This window comes from Indicator indicator, chromosome 27 (assembly GCF_027791375.1).
Source record: "Indicator indicator isolate 239-I01 chromosome 27, UM_Iind_1.1, whole genome shotgun sequence".
Lineage (NCBI taxonomy): Eukaryota > Metazoa > Chordata > Aves > Piciformes > Indicatoridae > Indicator > Indicator indicator.
In genome coordinates this window covers 11,085,218-11,106,669 of record NC_072036.1, presented here as the reverse complement: position 1 = coordinate 11,106,669, position 21,452 = coordinate 11,085,218, and the positions used below count along the sequence as shown (strand labels likewise).

General features: G+C 43.0%; 1 protein-coding gene across 1 annotated transcript in view; it reads left to right on the top strand.

Annotated features, from left to right (window-relative positions):
* Positions 1–21,452, top strand: part of SOBP (sine oculis binding protein homolog) — a 103,258-nt gene that overhangs the window by 10,271 nt on the left and 71,535 nt on the right. Inside the window, exons 3-4 of the mRNA XM_054393175.1 lie at positions 1,758–1,943; positions 13,255–13,406. Of these exons, the coding sequence (XP_054249150.1) occupies positions 1,758–1,943; positions 13,255–13,406 (338 nt within the window). The remainder of the gene's footprint in view (positions 1–1,757; positions 1,944–13,254; positions 13,407–21,452) is intronic.

Here is a 21,452-nt window from a genome sequence, read left to right as displayed (position 1 = left end):
CTGGTAATCAGTGTTTATTTTTCAAGGAAAATGTCATTAAGGTACTTGTGAAAAATCTTGTTGCTGTGTGGTAACGTGATTCATTTCTTTATGTTTTCATCAATAGGTCTTTTATTGAATGCTTTGTGGCTGCAGTGTATGCCTGATGAAATTTGTTACACAGGTTTTTTGTAGACACGTGATACAAATCATATGTTTTGTGTACCAACAAAAACCTGTGATGGGCAGAAATTTTTGGTGTATGCAGTCTGTGGGAGGGAAAAAAGTGTGTTTCTTTTTCTGAGAGATGGGAGGAGAGGGAATGATAAGAATTGAGTCTTGCCCCACAGCTAACTGAGGTGCATTAGAGAAATCCCTACAAATAAGAATCCTGAGGTGGTTTGGGATTAAAGAATTAGAAGAATAATAACTGTCATCATTTCATGCACACTTTGCTGTGTTTTCAATGTTTTATTACTTAAAAAAAATCCTTTCCATTACTACTTTACCACTTCTCATATTTTTGATAGAGAATTAGGAATTCTTTTAGTTGTTGGTTTGTGCTTCCTGCATTGGTGAAGTCACAGCACGCTGAGTGTGATCACCATGCAAACAGTAGAAGTAAAGGACAGGATCAAGCTGTCATTGATTAAACTGGGCATCCTAAGGATATGCAGGTGACACCAAGTTAGGTGGAGTGTTGATCTGCTTGATGGTAGGGAGGCTTCACAGAGAGACTTAGACAAACTGGATGGATGGGCTGAGGTCAATGGGACATGCTTCAACAAGGCCAAGTGCCAGGTCCTGCTCTTGGGCCACAACAACCTCAGGCAACGCTACAGGCTTGGGGCAGTGTGGCTGGAAAGCTGCTGGCAGAAAGGGACCTGAGGGTTCTAATTGACAAGCAGCTGAATATGAGCCAGCAGTGTGCCCAAGTGGCCAAGAAAGCCAATGGCATCCTGGCTTGGATCAGCAGTGGTGTGACCAGCAGGAGTAGGGAAGTGACTGTCCCCCTGGACTTGGCATTGGTGAGGCCACACCCCGAGCACTGTGTTCAGTTTTGGGCACCTCGGTTCAAGAAAGACATTGAGGGGCTGGAGTAGGGGCAGAGAAGAGCAATGAAGGTGGTGAAGGGTCTGGAGAATGAGTGATGAAAAGTGGCTGAGGGAACTGAGGCTGTTTGTGTTTGGTCTGAGGAAGAGGAGAGACCATCTCACCCCCTACAACTACCTGAAAGGACTATAGAGAGAGGTAGGTGCTGGTCTCTTCAACCAGGTAATTAGTGATAGAACAAGAGGGAATGGCCTCAAGCTGCACCAGGGTTGGTTTAGGCTGGATATTAGAGAAAATTTTTTCACTGAAAGAGTGGTCAAGCATTGGAACAGGCTGCCCAGAGAGGCAGTTGAGTCACTGTCCCTGGATGTGTTCAAACGTTGTTTAGTTGTGGCACTTAGCAACGTGGTTTAGTGGTGAACTTGGTAGAGTAGGGTTAATGGTTGGACCTGATGATCTCAAGGGTCCTTTCCAACCTGAATGATTCTAGGATATGCATGACAAAATAATCTCACCTCTTGGATTAAAGTGAGTTTAAAAAAAAAATGGAGGATGCCTGAAGAATACTGGAAAGTGTCCATTTTTTAAAAGGGAAAATATCTGGAGGTTTTTGCACTTTGCTTGTATTAGGCTAAGTAATGTAATGAACAGACTGGTGAAAGTATGCAAGGGCATTTAAGAAATCTATTTGTCATACTGTACAATGTGTTCTTTGTCTTTTACAGAAAATTCTTTGCCAAAACCAAAATTACCTGAGGACAGTGTTATTTCACCCTACAATATAAACCCAAGCTACCCAGGGCTTGCCACAGGAAATGGACTTTCAGACTCACCAGCAGGGTCGAAGGATCACGGGAATGTACCTATTATTGTCCCATTAATTCCAACACCTTTCATAAAGCCACCAGCAGGTAAATTCTAATGACCATTTAAAAATGATTGCTGTCATTGCCATGCCTTGAGATTGCTTAATCACCATGTCTTTGTAAGAGGGTTGTTTAAAAACCAGTGGCAGGGAGCTCGAAAATGGAGTGTGAAAGGGACTTTCTTTGTTAGTATTCTTGAAAAACTTCTGCTAATGCAACCACAACAAACTTGGGCTGCTGGGCAGCACTCAGAGTGCTGCTTTGTACTCCCAGCACTTCAGCAATGTCTGCTTTGAGGGGGGGGAAAAAAAAAAGATAAAAAGATTTTGTTCTGATGAATAAAGACTTTAAATAAATTAACGGAAGATGATTAAATTAAAAATAGGCTCCACGAAAGAAAGAGTGAAAAAGACAGAGCCATCAAATCAATATCATATCTTTGCATCAGGTTGACAAGCTCATCCTGGGAAAAGTGTCTCTTGATTCTCACTGAAATCCCTGGCCGGTGTCTCTTGAGGGTTTAATTGTGATCTTGCCTCTACCCAGGAGACTGAGCTGAGATGTTTTACATTTTCATTAGATTTTTATCAGAGTGATTTCATAACATTGCCATTCTTCAGCATGTGCATAAAATAATGATTTATTCCATGCTGTATGCTGCTCACCATCACCTGGGAAAGCAACTCTTCAGGCTGCAGCAGGGTGATGAATTGCTGTGTTGTTGTTTACTGCTGTGCAGTGTGGGAATTGGGGATTTAGAGAGGAGCAGGCACAGTCCTGCATCCGTGGGTGTCCCTGTGTGTCATTCTGGGTGCTCTTGGCGAGGACTACAGGGTGACCTGCAATACCTGCTGAAGAGTGGTAGCTCCATGAACCATTTAGCCTTGATAAATTGTCCTCACACCTAGTGGGGACACTTCTGCAGTGACAGAACAACTTGCAGTATCAGGAGCTCTAGATGGTCACCTCTGCCCTTTGTTACAGTGACTAAAACTAACCGTAAAGTGCTGAGCTTTACCATGAGGGGAGTGGAACAGGTTGCCCAGGGAGGTGGTTGAGGCCCCATCCCTGGAGATGTTCAAGGTGAGGCTCGACAGGGCTCTGAGCAACCTGATCTAGTTGAGGATGTCCCTGCTGACGGCAGAGGGGCTTGGACTGGATGAGCTTTGGAGCTCCCTTCCAACCCAGACCATTCTATGATTCTCTGATCAACCCAAGCAAGTGTTTGTCTGGTGACAGTCATGTGATAGACTACAGTTGCCCATCCCAAATGATTTTGATGTCATTGAATTTTGTCTCTAAAGAAGTATCCTAATGTGCTATGAATAATTTTCAAATGTTCCTCGATACACATGCCATGCCAAAGACTTTTCATCTATTTTATACTCTATTTGCTAATTACCAAAGCTATTTGGGCCCATTCCTGCAGCCTTTACACAGCTAAAGATCTCAGCCCATATGGGCTGGATCCTAAGCTGTTGTTGACTTGGCCCTAAAGCTTTAATCAAGGGCTTGTGCCATCCCAAGCTATTTTCTCCTCCAATCTGAGTCACGAATGAATCCAGAATGCTGAATTTGTGGTATGTGAGCACCAGGCTATAACATGCATTGTGCAAACTGCAACAGTTGCTGGATTTTTATGACATCAAACAAGCAGGAGGAGATAGAACTATGAAGTAGAAAAACAAATTACTGCAACAGTAGTTAAGTGGACACAAGGGAACCTTGGCTAAGCCAACTGCCTCCTGTTCTTTGCTCGTCTGCCTACCACGTGTGGTCCAGTGTTCAAATGTGCTGCTGAGGGTGACGTGCAGGGAAGGCTTTTCACAAGTATTTTCCAGCTTGATGTTTTTAATTTATTAGTTAATAATGAATGCTGTTGTTTCACTTGCAAAGGGGATATGAGCACATTCCCTCCTCTGCCATGATCATCAAGGAGCATTAGGCTACCAGGCCTTCTGAGCAGAGTTATCTCACCTTTGTTTTAGAGAGCAAAGTTTGGGAGGACTGGAGGGGGAGGAGAACCACAACCTTTGTGGGATTTGCAGTAAGCATTGCCAGTAGTTGTTTTGTTTTATCTTAAGGCGTAGGTACCCTAGTCATGATCACCCCAAGGAGCCTGGCAAGAAAGAACTGGTGGATGCAAGTAGAAAAGGGAGTACAAAGGAGCCAGGAGAGCCTGTATGTGAGGCAGTGGTCTTGGCACTGCACTTTGACACTGTTTTGTGGGCACTCCATCAAAGCAGAAAACTTCAGAGTGATACAAAACCAGATAAGAGTAACTCTAGGGATGTTCTCTCAGAGCCCCTCAGAAGCACAGGGGATGACTTTGGAAACAGCACGAAAGTGCTTTGAGTTGAGGAGGTAAATGAAGGAGACTCACATCTTAAATTCCTAAAGCTGAAAGTCAACATTTTCAACGTGAGGGAGACAGGCTGGGGCTGACCTGCTACAAGAGCAGAAGCAGTTTACATTTGTTTGAATTGATAAATGAAGAAAGAGTCCAAGAGAAAGCCTCGAGGTTAAAATCCTGGGCAAAGAAAGGGATTTTTGGAGCATATTTGGAGTGGATGTGCATGGGACAAGGTTACATTGCAGGCTAGAGAGAAAACCTGGTAGTGATGCACTGTAATGACTGAGATGCTGGGGATCAGGATGAATTCAGGAGAAAAATCTACGAGATTTAAATATAGCTCCAAAGAGAATGCCCACAGATGAAAATGATATCTAAATCATGAACCTGAAGGACAGGAAAGATGGGGTGATTCAGTGTTACTGAGCAAATAATATGCAGTGAGCACTTGGAGAGAAATTATTAAGACTTTAATTCTTGCTGTATTGATTTTGAGCTGAAGGATCAGCACTAGTAAAGAAGTGTCAGAGAGACAGGCTGAGTTATTCACTTGGACAGGAGAGCAATGGGCTGAAGAAGAAAAGCAGATCCAAGAAACAGTCACAGTGAATTATTAGCTGAATAGTTTTGCAGATAAGATTCTATAAAGATAAGAGGGAGAAGAGAAAGAGCAGAGTACAGGGGATGCTCACAGAAGCCTGAAGGGAGAAATAGGAAGGATGCTGTGCAGTGTGCACTGATGGAGCAACTGCAGAGGTGAAAAATACACTGGGGGAGGACAGAGTCAGAAGCCAAGGCAAACAAGATTTCCAAGGAGGCAGATATGATTCTTGGTATCTTGGCAGCTCAGGAAGGAGGATGAAGGAGTACTGATCCTGAACCGTGCCTAGGAAGCACTCATTAAAGATTTGAGCAGATTAGGTCTTCTTTGAGCCTGCTGGGAAACTCTGAACAGTGTGTCCTTTCTGCATTAATATTTTGTGTGAAAAGCTAACAAAATTACATAGAAATAACAAGGGACAGAAGTGCAATAGTCAGGAATGATCTAGAAACATGAACCCTAGCACAGCTGTGCAGGGTATGTGGCTGTAGTGTGCAAACATCCTGACTGCTGTGCTGCAGTCCTCAGTGATAGGGTGAACCTGAGAGGGCACCTGGGGTGACTCTGCCCTTTTGCTCAGACAAGTCTGGATGGCTGTTGTTACATGAAGGAAGGCTAAAATCAAGACTAGTTAAAGAAGAATGCAAAAAATCCTTCCAGTGCAGGTGAGAACATGCTGCCTCCTTCCCCTGGCACCTGCTGGAGGCTATGCTGTCTCCATTTCTCTGTTTCTTTAAGAGTTTCTTTGGTTTGCCTTCTCTTGTGATCCCCACGGCAGTACCGCGGTACGGGAGGTACAGCTGCTCCGTTGGGCTAGCCTTTGAGCATGGGTGTTGGCAAAACCCTTCCCTTTCCTGCCTCCTTCTGTGCAAGTGATGCACAGAGTGTGGCTGCTGTTCTGAGCATCCCAAACAAGAACCAGCTCCCTGCCATGCTGTGCTGTGAGGGGAGCTCGCTGTTGTGGGACACGTGGAAGAGGAGGCAGAGAGAAGGATGCTATGCAGCTCACTAAGCTCTCCCCACAGGGGAAAGAAGTCCAAGGGGAAAAAAATGCTCCCTCCCGAAGTTTTACACAAGAAAATGAGTACATTTGGGCTAGGAAAAGCGTTTTAAATCCTCCAACCTGCAGATCAGTGTCTCTGCATAACGTTTGGTTCAGTCATTTCCAAATGATAATGATTTGGGCTGTACCAAAAGTTATCAGAATCTCATGGTAGTGAAGGAATTGGCTGGAGAACTGTGTCTGGTGAGGTAAAAAATCTTACAGGAGGAGCAGAAGCATCTCCAGTGTTGACTGCCTTGTAAAATAGTGATTTAAGCTGGCAAGGAAATGTCATATTCTAGTAGTGGAGTGAGTAAATAGCTGTGTTATTGAAAGGAACAAGTGGTTTTCTGTGTTCTAGCTTAACATAACTCTGGAATTAAAATTTACAGGAGTTCTTGTATTGAATCTGTAACTTGCTGCAGCACGTGGGACTAAGCAGAGTCCGTGAGTTGCTTGTGAACACTCTGGAGCTGCCTCTCTGAGTATTTAAATTGTGTTGGAGGAACCTGGAAGCATGAAAGATGTTTTAAATGGTAGTTAGCAGGGCAGTAAAAATGAATTCCAAGCTCATCTGTCTAAATTCGCTGAGGAATAGGTTCTGTGACTACATTACCAAGAAGTCTGATTCCAGGCAGAACCCAGTGGCAGTTTTCCTTAAATAAAGATCATATTATCAGATCTAATTAAGTCTCTATATTGAGGAGACTTTCATTTTACTATGCTCTGGATCCTTCTTTGGTATTGCCTGAATCTTATTGTGGCTGTTGAACAGCATTACAGTTTCTCTAACTGCAGGTTTAGCTCTCTAATAAAGAGCATTGCAACAAATCCTTTAGTCACTACTCTTCAAATTGTTTAACTCGTTTTCACTTTGAAACATCATCTAATTTACACTGATCATAGGGTTATTAGTGCTTGGGTTTTAAAATGCCAAAGGCTGCCAGGATGCCTGCCCCATCTAGCCCACTGCTGAAGTCTTTTGCTCTCTGTGGAGGGCTGAGTGTTTCCTTTGTGCTAAAAAGAAAATCACCAAGTCCACCTATGTGCTTTAATAGCAGGTATTCAAAACACACAGGGAGTTCCCTCCCTGTTGTCTGCTTTACTGCTTGCATGTTTAAAGCCTGCCTAAGCTTTTATTTGTGTTGTGCATTCAGTCCTTGCTGAGCTACACATGAGAAGGGACCTCAGCCCATGTGTAGAAAACGTTGGCAAGCCATGGATCCCCCTAATAATTTTTTCAAAGGAGCTGGGAGACTTTGCTTTATTGGCAGAGCAGTGCACTTCAAGAGACTGGTCCTTAAAAGGAAATGCATTGTAGAGCCCCTGAGATATTTCCACAGTGATGGCTGCAGCAAGCTCTCTATTGTCAGCCCTGGTTTTCAATCCTCCTCTCTTAATTACTTTTTCTGAGGTGCTTTTTGTACCTTAAGTTTGTCACACACCTCACCTGTTTGAAGGATCAGCACTTAGGTGCTATCACAAGGGGGATGTGCAGCAATGTCTCAGGAGTTTTGTTAATTTTTTTTTTTTTTTTAGTGTGAGATTAAGCAGATTAAAACATTCTGGAGGTAAGAAAAGTGACTGCAATGGTGCTTCTGCTTTGATTGGGAGCATCAACCTCAGGAACTGCTTTGGGCTGAAAAATCTAAATATGTGCTACATGGTTTTGTTCCATGGCAGGTAACTCAGAATTAACCATTCTGAAATCCTGGCAGGTCCCAGTGGAAACAGTGAGCCCTTGTTGTTAACACTGCGGATCCTAGAGTCGAGTTAAGGTCTAAAACAGAAGTTTTGCAGCTTTTCGTTAGAAAGTGGAAGTGTAAGTAGCTAAAATAATTAAAGATGTGTGCCTGTGGATTAAGCACAGTTCCCAGCATGGTGTAAAAGGGTTGTTCTAGCTCCCCTAAAAACCCTCTGGGGTCCAAACCGCCTGTGTGAGGGGTTGGGGTGCAGCAAAGAGGAAAAGGCAAACAAGAAAGCAGTAGTGGGGAGGCATGGCTTCGGATAGCTGTGGTAGAAAGAAGCTCATGCCAGAAAGAGATTGGTGGTGAGCAGGCACCAAGGAGGGATGGGATGCCAAAATGTTTTCTGCATCAGATCACAGATACAGCCACAGCCAAGGTACAGGCCTCACACAGGCTCACTCACTCCAGGGGATGTACCCTCTGAGATCTCAGTCCCAAAGCCTGTGCCCTTCTGTCTTCCTTCTGCATGACAGGACCTCTTCAGTGCTGGACCTGGGCACCTTTGGGAGTGATATTTTCTTCTTTCCAGAAGAGTTGAGTATCTCCTGATGAATTTCTTGCAAGGAAACATGGAAAGTAAGGTTTTGGAGTACCTGCCTATGGCTTATCATAACCTGCAGGATTAGAGCTGTGGCTGCACTTAGTTTCACCCAAATTCTTGGAGTTAAAATTGAAGATATGTATCAGGTAGTTTAAAATGATATTAGTAGAACGTTGCAGCCTAGAAGTTAGTAAACTGATCAGGATTTAACTCCAAATTTGTAAGGATTTTAGGATCATCTTGCTAAACACTGTAGACCCTGCTAAAGGGACAGGGCTGTACATGATGGATTTGTTCTCACTGCCTTCCTCCTCATCCCCCCACGTCTCCAAATTATGGCTCCATGTAAGATCGATTAGTGGAAACTGCTGCTCATTGGGTTTAAGAGGAACAATTTTCTGCAGCTCCTTCACACTGGTTTGAAAGAGAAAAAAAAAAACAACAAGAAAAAGAAAACAACAAACAAACCACAAAACATTCTGCTTAATTAAGACCTAAAGAGGCGGTGCAAACTTTTGATGATTAATTGAAGCATGCTTTAGACTGATGCATATTTAGTTATTATAATGTGATAATTTTATCTTGTTATACAAACTGCTCCCTTTGGGAACATGATTTAACACTGCAAACACTCTGTCTTTATTGCATTGTTCATTATGAAAAATACACAGGCTGCAAACCACAAGGAGATGTATCTGAGCAGCATCTGTGTGGCGGGTGCAGGGAGTACTTCTTCCACCTGTAATGACACAACCCAGGGGCAGGAAAAACACAGCATTGGAACTCCCACAATAGCTCTTGCTGTGAAGAGCTCAGAACACAGAAAAGCAGAAGCTGGAAATTCAGATCTTGTGTTGTATGTGGAAGGAATATGTTAAATTATCCATAGGACAGCAATGTGCTCTTGTGGCCAAGAGGGCCAATGGTATCCTCGAGGTGCATCAAGAAAAGCACATCCAGCAGGTCTAGAGAGGTTCTCCTTCCCCTCTACTCTGCCCTGGTGAGATTACACCTGGAATCTGTGTCCATTTTTGGGCTGCCCAGCTCAAGAGAGACAGGGATCTGCTGGAGAGAGTCCAGTGGAGAGCTATGAGGATGATGAAGGGACGTGAATGTTATAAATATGGTAACCAAAAAAAAAAATGCTAGGAAGAAAGACTGAAAGACCTGGGGCTATTTAGTCCAGAGAAGGGAAGGCTGAGAAGGAACCTTATCAATGTCTCTATATATCTGAGGGGTGGGTGTCAAGATGAAGGTGCCAGGCTCTTTCTGGTGGTGCCCAGTAATAGGACAAGGAACAGTGGGTACAAGGTTAGGACACAGGAGGTTCCACCTCAACATGAGGAGAAACTTCTCTACTGTGAGGGTGATGGGGCCCTGGAACAGACTGCCCAGAGAAGCTGTGGAGCCTCCTTCTCTGGAGACTTTCCAAACCTGCCTGGCTGCATTCTTGTGTGACCTGCCCTAGGTGATCCTGCTTTGGCAGGGGAGTTGGACTGGATGATCTCTAGAGGTCTCTTCTAACCCCTACTATTCTGTGATTCTGTTACCTGCTGTAATTCTGGAAGACGGCAGTGCAGATGTTCTGCTGAAAACTCTCCTGTTGCTATTCAGTTGTCTCTGTGCTAGCTCCTCTTTGTCTCACCTGTATGAGTACCCACACTCCCTGTCATAAATGTGACAGACCCGAGGACATGCTAAGCACATTGCCAGAGCAAGTCATAAAGCCTACATGGAGAGAAAAAAAAAATACATCTGTTGAAAAGTATTTTCTTTCACTTCAAAACGATCTGTACCAGGACTTGCAAATGTTATTTTTGTACTTTACAAACATGTGTCAAGTCTGAAACTGATGGTGAATGATCTTCATCAGAAGAGCTGCCCCAGCAAAAGCTGACATGATGGACACAGGCATGCTGTCAGGGTGAGCTCATGTTACCCAAGCGGATGCGCTAAGCTGGACGAGTGAAAGTTTGGCAGTGAGCGAAGGAGAATGTTGCTGATTTGTACCCCAATGTAGTTATTCTGGAGGAACTTTCTTACTGCTGACCTCATCAGGAAAGGATTAAAGATTCAAGACAGCCAAAGAGTCTCAAACTGCTGGATTTGAATTTCCCTGCTTCCCAGAGTTCTGCTTGCAGGGGGTTCTTCTTGCTGAGTGCAATAGGGACGAGGATTTGGTACATTATCCTGAGAGAAAGGCAGGAGTGTGGTGAAGTGAGTTTTGAAGATCATGGCCTCCTGCATAGCAGTGTCCAATGCAGCCTTTCCATGCAAACAGTTGGTGCTGGTGCTGGGATGCTGTGTCTTTGAAAATGGACAATTGTGATTTTTCTGATCACCTATGGGAGACAGTTCACGAGTGTCAGTGAACAGGAGCTGAATGACAGCTGAGCTGTTTCCCCTACAAAGTCACACACAAAAGCCCCTAAGAATCCTAGTAGTGAAGCTTTTTACTTCTCCTTAAAAAACTATGCCCCAGATGAGCCAACTTGCTTCAGAAAGAGCTGCTCCAATACCTGCCTTGCCAGGGAACTTCCTTTCAGCTCTGTAATTTTCTTTTTTCATTTATGACAGCTACTGACACCAGAAATGAAGGCTATTAGAAAGGTATCACTGGTAGAACTTCTATTTTCCAGAGATAAAATACTTCTTATCAGTAGGAGAATGTATCTTGCTGTTATCTGAAACAAGAGGTTGCCATCTTTCCTCTGGTTCACAGGATCTTCTGTTGTCTTGATACATTCAAAGGGGCAAGTTCAACCTGTAAGGAATTGGTTTATATGGTGCAAGTGCAGCTGAATCAGGACACTTTTGTAAAAGCTTAGGACTTCAAATGGCTCAGGATACAAATGGAGGGAAGAATTCTTGGGCTGTGCTAGAGCAGGTAGCATCCTGGCCAACAGTGGCCAGAGACAACCAGCTCAAGGGCAGGCTGCTTGGTCCTGTAGATGGCTAGTGATAATTCTGATCAAATTGGTTTGATTTCCCTTAGTGTTCAGTGTATAAAAGCATTTAGAATATTGGCAAATCCCACTCTAAAGGCTAAGTGGTAAAATTCATTAAACGCAAATCTGTGTAATAACTTAGGCTTAAATATAGGCTTAAAGGCAGACAGTCTGATTAAAACTAAAAGGTCATTACTTTACATTGTACAATTTTATTTGTTGCTATAAATCATAACACAATTTGTGGAAGGGGAAAAAAAAGTTATTAAACTGGTAATATTTATTCCGTTAAGGTGAATAAAATGCAGCACGTAGGTGTGAGTTATGATAGTCAGGGAAAGGAGCCAAATCACTCTGCTAAAAATTAGTTTGCCAATAATTTTACAGAAGGATGACAGCGTAGCTTCAAAAACAAATCCTTTATAGGGAAATGGGATGGCTGCATGACAGGCTCCCTGAGCTATGAATTCTCCACAGCTCATGGACCAGGAACTGCTTCAACAATTAGTCTTCAGGGATTTTGGGTTTTTATTTTCCCAGAAGCTGGACAATAGCTGCTGTCTGTAACTGAAAGGTCACTCTGTATTATAGACTGGACATAAGAACCAAAGAAGTCTAAGTTTTAAGTCAGAAGGATTCCTGCTAACCTTTTTGATCTGTTTTGGAGGCTTAAGTATTCACTGCCCCTGTCTATAAAGTTGGGGTGGGAATGGTTCATAGATTCATAGAATGGGTTGGGTTGGAAGGGACCTTAAAGGCTATATAGTCCCAAGCCCTAGCCACGGGCAGGGACAGCTTCCCCTAGCCCAGGTTGTTCAAGGCTTCATCCAACCTAGAGGCCTTCAACACCTCCAGGGAGGGGGCATCCATGACCTCCCACCCGGCGTCTCACTACCCTCACTGAATTTCTTAATCTCCAGTCTAAGTCTCCCCTCAAGCTTTAATCCATTTCCTCTCATCCTATCACCACAAGCCCTTGTAAAATGTAGCTTCCCAGTGTTCTTGTAGCCCATTTCTGGTACTGGAAGGTTGCTCTAAGGTCTCCCCAGTGCCTTCTCTTCTCCAGGCTGAACAGCTCCAACTCTCTCAGCCTGTCCCCATAGGGGAGGTTCTCCAGCCCTCTGATCATCTTTGTGGCCTCTTCTGGCCCCACTCCAGCAGTTTGATGTCCTTCTTGTGCTGGGGGCACTGGAACTGGACGCAGTGCTCCAGATGGGATCTCATGAGAGCAGAGCAGAGGGGGCAGAACCACCTCCCTCGTCCTGCTGGGCACACTGCTTTTGATACAGCTTGGGATATGGCTTTCTGGGCTTCATGAGGATGACACAAAGATGTTGCTAGCACTTTAATAATAAGCCCAGTGGTTTTTGACATGGCAGAAAGCTTACACACCACATTTGTAACACACATGGGAGAAGAGCTTGAAAGAGGCTTGGGAGCTCTGCCTGAATTAAAATTTGACTGATGAGCATAATGGCTGGAAAGTAACCCATCAGACTTTACCACAGTGCTATAGCTTCCATCTTGCTCAAGTCTGTGTTTCTGTGACTGCTATATTCACTTGAAAACTCCCAATTATGGATGCTGATCATTCTTTCTAAACATGGAAAAGGGGCATTTTGTGCTCCTTTTTATTTAGAATAGGGCTCCTGATAGAGCCCTGCCTCAGTGCAGTACCTTCTGGGTGTGTTTCATCACCAGCTTGCTGAGCAGAACATCTCAGGGGTTCACTACAACAGACTGTAAGTAACAAGAACAAAGCAGCAATACTCATTAAGCCTCTAGCCTTGGTTACTGGTTTAATAAAGAGTTGTGCACTCTTAAACATGCTAAAAGGCTCTTGAGATTTCCAGAGCTTTTCAGCAATGCACCATTTTTTTCAGCTAATAATCTTTTCCAGCCATCTTAGAAGCTTTGCCAATCTGCTGAGCCTGGCTGGCACAGGTTACCAGCTGCCTGAGGACAAAGCTGGTGATCACAGGCTTGCACAGTTCTGCTCTCAGGCAGTGAGGAAGTTAGAAATCAGCTGAGATGGTAGTGGTTGTGTGTAAGAGTAAGTGTGAAAATGTCTGAAGAAGGTGTTTGCATCTCATGTAAACATTGTTCTTCTATTTTTGTTGTAGAAGATGATGTGTCAAATGTACAAATAATGTGTGCCTGGTGCCAGAAAGTTGGAATCAAGCGTTATTCCCTGAGTATGGGAAGTGAAGTGAAATGCTTCTGCAGTGAGAAGTGCTTTGCAGCTTGCCGAAGAGCATATTTCAAGAGAAACAAGGTAAGAGAAATAAGGAAAGATGTAACCTACATAGACATGGGCCCAGCCTGGGTCTCATTGAGCATCTAATAGAAGCTCTTTTCTTTTGTTTTCTCTGTTCCACCTAGTCCCTCCACTTTCCATCTGTATTGTCTGTTGGACTGTCAGCCCTTTACTAACCTCGTTTCTTTCAGTTTCCTTCAGCTCCATGCTTGGGTTTTGTGAAAGTCAGGGAATTTAAATACTAAAAAGCATTAATGTCAGTGTCCCAGTTTGGCCTAAGAATGTCAGGATTCTTGCTACATACACAAAACTAAGAGGAAGTATCACGGAAACAGAGTAGAGGAGGGTTGCATATGACAGCATCACCAAGTCCCATGGCATTAAGATTTTGGCCAGTGAGCAACTTCTTTTACGGCTAAAATCTAGGTCCTATCACAATAGTGGACCTCTTCCCACTGCTGCTAGTGAGCTCCAGTTTCATTCTTTTAAAGTGTATCATTTCTAATAAATTTAGACACTATACAGTTGAGGTTTAGTTTGGGGTGACCAATGTTAGAACATGTAGAGTAGCGTGAAAACCCCTCCTACTCAATTTAAATTTAACTCTGTCTAAAATTAGAATGCAGTCCTCACATTGAATGCCTACAAAAATTGCTGTAATCACTGAAGTACAGTGCCTGAAAATGCCCTCTAGGTTACTTCAGCAGCTGTTTTTCTGCAGCAGAATGTGTGATATGTCATTTAAAGAGAAACAACCACAAAACACTCCAGCATTTTTAGCTGTTAAAAAAGTAGCTGTTAAAAAAGTGCTTAATAGTGTGAGCCTTTGGGTAGCTTCTATGATCTTAGAAATGTTCATTATTCATAAAAGTCTTTACATGTTGCTTGTCTAAATGAACATTCAAAGCCTGTCAAGTTCAAATTGAATTCAGCTCTCTAAATCTGGTCTTTTATAACAAATAAATTCCTATGGATCCTCGAGTCAAGATGCAATGCTATAGCAAATTACCCTCCTTTATAAATTTGGGTCACATTGTCCTGCCAAAAAACCCCAACAACAACAACAATTTAAAAAATGCCTGAAGAATTAGGTTGCAAAAATCAGTAGAGTGGAATTTTAGTGGCAGTCTTGGAGAATCAAGCTCATAATGTTTAGTGAAGCAGATAGGCGAGGCAATGTCACATGAGTCTTCTGTAAGGAGTGGTGTTTACATCCTTTGTATCTAGAGGAGGTGTAGAGGAGGGGAATGCATGCTCCTTGGGTGCTCCTCATCAGCAAATCAGTTCCCATGGATGTCTGTGGGTGTGCACAGGTGCAGGTGTATGCACGTGCAGTTCCCTGTGCCTCACGATGTGTAAGACAATCTGGGGTGCCAGGATCCAGATCATACGCCTGTGAGTTTTAGTCACAAATTTACATGAGTAAGACAGTTGGTAGTAATGGAGGCATTGCCAGGGATCCTAGTTAGGTGTCCCTCTGTGTCCTGTGTTTCAAAGAGGCAGAGATGAGGTGCTGAGGGCCGTGGGTTAGCACCAGACTTGGCAGAGTTACAGGATGGCTGAACTCGGTGATCTTAAAGGTCTTTTCCAGCCAAAGCTATACTGTGATTCATGGTCATCTACAGCTTAGATCCTGAAACAGGAGATCTAGAACCCTTACTAAATAAAAGTAGTGGTAATGTAGTGCCTAGGTGTACTTCAGCCTTCTACAAACCCATGAGTGGGAGGCTTCAGTAAGAGTTTATGGTCCTGAATGCAGTGTCAGGCAGTATAGGAAGACCTTCCTTTTTACCCAGACTTAAAATTTATCATCTGTGTGCTTTGCTGGAGGCCTCCTTGTCCTTGTATTATGAGAAAGGATGAATTAGAGCATCTCATTTCCCCCCTGGTTCCTTTTCTTACACTTCTACTGGAAGGTAAAAAATCCTGAATATTTCCATCCAGAAAGCTCTCTCTATTCGTTATTTTGTATGTATCTAAATAACAGTAGATGTTCCTACTCTTTCCATGTGCCATCACATCCCAGTGAAATGTCCTATTCTTCACTAAAGAGGTTGCAAATTAACAGAATGTCATATGGGAGGACTTGGCAAAACATGGGGAGATGACATATAATTGATAACATGTCAGTTGCTGCTCTGGCTCCACTTCAAAGCTAAGCCAGTGAAGCAAATTTTCTTCCTCTTTGCACCTGTGGACTCTGGAACTGCACAGGGTCTGCCCCAGCAGGGAAAATCTGGAGCTGCCCCTTGCAGGTGGATTTATGGCATTAGGTGATGAGGGGACAGAATATTGAGGAAATGCTGCTGTTCAATTCAGACTGGTTCAGCAGAATTCAGCAGGAATGCTTCTTGGTTTGTACTTCAGCTGTTAGTGACAGAGCAGAGTCTTGAGGAATGAGATCAAAGGACCAAGGCTGCCACTGACCTTTAGTCTGTTAGTACCAGTCCAACAGTGTACCTGTCTTCTCCAGGAGCCTAATGCTTATTTATTTGGGAAGTTATGCCTCTCTACACTCTCTCGTTTTCCAGAGGACTAAAACAGTCATGTTTCACCTGCCTTATGTATGTTTTAAACAGCAGATCTCCACCACAATACAGTGTTGTATTACGTGAAATATGTCCAGCTGCAGCACGTCTGGGAGCTGATAGGAGTTTGTGGTCACTTCATTTAAGGCTTGGATTTCCTAATGGATCATGTTAAGCAGCCTTCCCTCCCTCCCCTAGATAAGAAGTGCTGTAATAAGCACTTGCTTAAAATGATAGGACTGTTCAAACAGTAAAGAGTGTCATCACTAATGCCTCAAAATGACACTAAGTAATGCTGCAAATGATCCAGCTCTGAATGCCAATTTCTCTGTTCAGAATTAGGACTTTTGTCATCATCCTTATAACAAAATCTCCCATACATGGGGCAAATGCACTCTGAAGCAATGCATGCCCACACGTTCCCAGCTGGGAGAAAGCTTCATAGAATCACAGAATCATTTTCTTTGGAAAAGACCTTTCATTAAGATCATGGAGTCCAACCATTCACTAACTCTGCCAAGTCATGTCCTTCAGCACCACATCTCTGCCTCTTTTAAACACTTCCAGGGGTGGGGATTCAAAAACCTCCCTGGGTAGCCTGTTCCAGTGTTTGAGAACTCTTTCAAATGAGAAGTTTCTTCTCATACCCAACAACAAAAGTACTCCACAAAACTCGAGGTTAGCTAGGCACTGACTGCCCCCAGCCTCTGACTCCTTTCCAGTCCTCTCTTGCAGCAGCTTTAGCAGAAGTAGCAATGCACTGCAATAAGATGGAGCTCTGCTGGCCTGGGGAGTGTTTGAACCCCAGCAGTTTAGTCAGAGGTGCACATCACTCCTTCCTACTTTTTGTCCCAGAAGAGTTTGTGCTCCAGAAGCTGCACCTCCTGCACCCTGTGCATCCATACACAGCTGTGGCTGGGTTGGACAGTTTGTAAGGGAAAAGATTTCTGCAATTTTAAGTTGCTTTTCTCATGAGAAACACAAATTTTGCCCCAGGTATCCTGCACCGTTTAGAATTTACTCTATTAGCAGCCATGCCTTGCAACAAAAGAAATATATATGTTTTGAAATTAAAATGGGGCTCCCCACAGAGTATAATTTTATCTAAATTACCATAAATTAGAGAATTGGAGATTTTACCTCATTAGGAAAAAAAAAAAAAGTGAAGTATTTAGACTAGATCTGATGTAGAATAAACTTTAAAATACTGCCACCACCAAACAAAACTAACTCAAATCTGCCTTTGTGCTCCTGTTTGGTGGTGTATGCACAGTGAAATGCACAGAAGCAGCTGCTGTGTAATGGTAACTCGTTGTGCATAAAAATACCAAACAAAAGGAAGTGCTGCAGTAAAAGGGAGGATTTCATACTAGTGCTTGCAATTGAAGATTTAAAATTGGTAGTGGTCCTGATGCTCCCTTCATCAGAGATTTAATTTTATAGGCCAACAGATATAAAGTTAAGTACCAAAGAGGCACATAAGGGCCAAAAGCAGCAGACCACCAAGTTTCAGAAAATTAAGTTTAAAGAGAACAATTGGATTCATAATTGGATCCAGTCGGTTTGAAGCCTGAAAAGATTCGTTTTGAAGTTAAGTTTATTGACTCAATGGGTCAGAAAAACAAATTTATTATGACCAAATAGCCAAACCTGGAATGAGGACTGAATTCATAGGGGCTAGAGGCTCTGTTCACAGATATTTTAAAGGATAAGGCCCTTGATTTGATTAAGACATCGAAGACAAAGCGACTGCAGGGTTGTCAGTCGGTGTTTTATACTTGACCTTGTTGCTATTTCACACTGCCTCCCAATCAGGAGAAAAAGATGATAGATGGTTTTGTTTACAGTGCAGTCAAATTTCATTTATAGTAATAACAAAAAAAAAAAAAAAGAAAAGAAAAAGGCATAAATCAAATAGTAAAAGTAAACTACAGTTTAGCTGCGGAAGATGCAGCAGAGAATAGTGATGGGCAGCATCCTGTGTGAGTTGGTAGCACAGAGAGGTGCTGTATTTTATATTCTTTCAACTCATCTGCCTATCAAGAATGAATGTGAACAATCAAGTGAAGCTGTTAGAAGTTGTGTGCATTTAGTTAGTCCTGAATTCTGTTGCATTAGACAATTCCTTACATTTCCAAATTGTGTTTGAAGATGCTAAAGTGCACACACAACATCATCAAGCCTCAGCGCTCCTGCCTGAGTAGGGTTTTTTGTTAATTAATGTGTATCACTGTGTGATTAATCTGGACATGTTGTATACCAACACACGCTAAAAACTGGGAGTAAACAGAAGCTCTCGTTCCCCAGAATTATTCCTGAGGGTTCTCGGAGAAAGTTCTCTTGATTTCAGGCTTAATTGTGCAGCCTAGCAGTGCATAAGAAATATTTAACAATCTTTCTGTTAAGTCAATGAGTAGTGGCAAAAAAGAAAAAGGTGTTACTTTCTTCTCTTTCTTATGCACCTGCAAAATTTAATTTGTCAAATGATTATCATTCGTGGAAATTTGGGGGGGGAAAGGCAACTTGATGCAATTAATACCCTTGACAAAAAACCACCCCAAAAGGCGTAGCTGTTACATCTGCTTTTAGATTCCCTTTCCATTATAACTTTTGAGACACTTGGGAAGCTGAATATCAAACCTCTTTCCCCTAGAGATTTAATTTGCATTGTTTAGGTGTTCAGAAATGTCAGTGCAGAGCAGGTGTCCTACCTGTTTGGTGTGAAATCATCCACATTTGGTTGTGCAGAACTGTAGAGAAGTGGACTTTAATAAATGGCTCAGAAAGTCACTTCTGCTGCTGTGGGTGTGCGGAGAACGTGCGTGTGTGTCTTTAGCTGTGCTTCTCTCTGTGTATGCACATCTGCATGCCTGCCTAGCCCTCTTTGCCACAGCAGCAAATTAATAAGGTTTGGTTTCCTGCAAACACTTGAAGGTAGAAGGGGAAAAGATGGCAAACATCTCCATAGTTATGATTGCTGTGTTGAGATGTAAAGGAGTGCTGATGAGTGAATGCAGAGATGAGACGCTGAGTCTGCAGAGGGGCACAATTGCAAATGTCTTTGAGGAACTATCTGGGGAAGGAGGGGAAAGGAAAATATCCTCCCTCAGAGGATGTTTTTGAAGTTTGTGGAGAGTAGAAGGCTGCAGACAGTGACTAAGAATTTGGAACAGGCACTGAGATATCAAGCAAATGCTGAGCTGTGAAGAGATGGGTGGCATCAGTTGGAAAGGAGAAGAGCTGGCACCATTGTCTAGCTGTCATCAGCTGACCTTTCTACTTTCTACATGCTGAACTCAGAAATGTCATAAAACTCCTTCCCTAGACCAGAGGTAGGATTTTTCATGGTTAGAAGAGGCAAATGAAATTCCAAATTAGCCTACTGAGACCATCAGTCAGACCATCTCGCCGCTCACCCATGGCAAAGCAGAATGGATTAACATCGCTAACGATGAAATGCATCAGCACCTGACTGATGCCACCAATGACTTAATGAAGGGATCTGGCAACCCCAGTGTACCAGTCACTTTGCAAACTCAATGGACATTTTACTGTCCATCTGCTGCCATTTAATACTATAAATCTGAATCAAATTCCCATTGTCTGAATTGTTAGCAGGTATCCAATCCAATTAAAAGGCGTGTTCACTTCTAATTTTGACCACCATGTCACATTACAGCAGTCGTGTTGCATTCTGGCTGCTTTGGTTAGATCAAGATGAATATGCTGATTACAGCCTGAGAATCTGCTGCCTCTTGGGCAGCAGGGTTTGGGTCAAACAAAGTGACCAGTTTACATGAGATATCCTCACACCAGTTCTGGACAGCTTCAGTAACTGCATCTCTCCTTCTTGCCAGAAGTAGGTTTTGTTGGCATAGAGATGTTAGAACAAAACACCACTCATGGCAGCGGAACTTGACTAGAAATTTTTGAAAGGTTTTGTGCACTAGGTGTGTGCAGTTTAGAGCAATGATTTGGATTTAGATAGGTGTGTGACACCTTGGTATTGGAGGTGTGGAAGAACTTGCTGCAGTAGCTATTTTTCTGAAGATTACTAAGGTGCTTTACTGAAATCCTAAATGACCTCGGATGAATTTTTGGAAGGGAGAAGGAGGCACTAGGAGAAAACAAGACCTTTTGCAGTGTTGAAAAATCTTCGGCAAGGGATCCTGTAGTGATAGGATGAGGGGCAATAGTTTAGATTGGATGTTAGGAGCAAGTTCTGCACCATGAGGGTGGTGGAACACTGGAACAGGTTGCCCATGGAGGTGGTTGAGATATTCAAGGTGAGGCTCAACAGGGCTCTGAGCAACCTGATCTGGTTGAAGATGCCCCTGGTGACTGCAGAGGGGGTTGGACTAGATGACCTTTGGAGGTCCCTTTCAACCTGGATCGTTCTATGATTCTGTGATCATGATCTCTGTCCAGGATTTTTCTTTTCATTATTACCAAGGGATTTTTGATTAGGGAGTTTAGTAGCATAACAATGACACATTCAGAAAATGAGCAGATGTAACACACATGGTGCTAACTCTGCACCAAAGGGTTCACCCTTTGACTTCACCCTACGTGAGCCAGGAAGGTGCTCAATAAAATGTTGCTGTTCCAGTGTCTCAGTTCAGGTTATGGTAGATTAGACCCTGCTGCCTTGGCCTAAATTAGGCACCTTCCAGCTTTGTTTTCATGAGACCAGCACAGGATAAGCATTGAGAAGAGTCTTTATTCTGAGGGAAGCTTAGGATAGATCTCCAAAGTTAATCTAGTTTGCACAGATTTGATGCCACTTTTCCCGTTCCCAATGAACACAATCAATCATTAATACTAATATGAGCTGGGCAAATAATGAAATGCATATTAAGTAATATGTTTGTTCAAAAATATCATGGCATTGGAATAAATTATTGCCTTAATGCATCTGTTCACTTATCAGTCAGTTCATTAATTTAGGGAAATATTGAAAAAGGAGCATGAGTATTTTTTTCACTCTATATATTTTTATTTGAAAAACAAAATGAAGCAAATATGGTTTTCAAAAAATATGTTTGGATTAGGAACAATGTTGTGAGTGACACCATCCATCCACACTCCTAAAAGGATGTGTCTGAACTGGGATCCTTTGGTCTGGAGAAGAGGAGGCTGAAGGGAGACTTCATTGCTCTCTGCAACTGCTTGAAAGGAGGTTGGAGTGAGGTGGGGGTTGGTCTCTTCTCCCTAGTAACAAGTGATAGAATGAGAGAAATGGCCTCAAATTGCACCAGGGAAGCTTTAGGTTGGATCTTAGGAAAAGTTTCTTTATTGAAAGAGTGGTCAGGCATTGGAACAGGCTGCTTAGGGAGGTGCTGGGGTCACCATCCCTGGAGGTGTTCAAAAAACCATGTAGACATGGCACTGTGGGACATAGTTTAATGGCCATGGTGGTGTTAGGGTGATGGTTGGACTTGATGACCTTAGAGGTCTCTTCCAACCAAAACAATTCAGTGATTCTCTGGAACATTACAGTTAGACACAGGGTTTAATGGGGTGAAGTTCTGCCCAG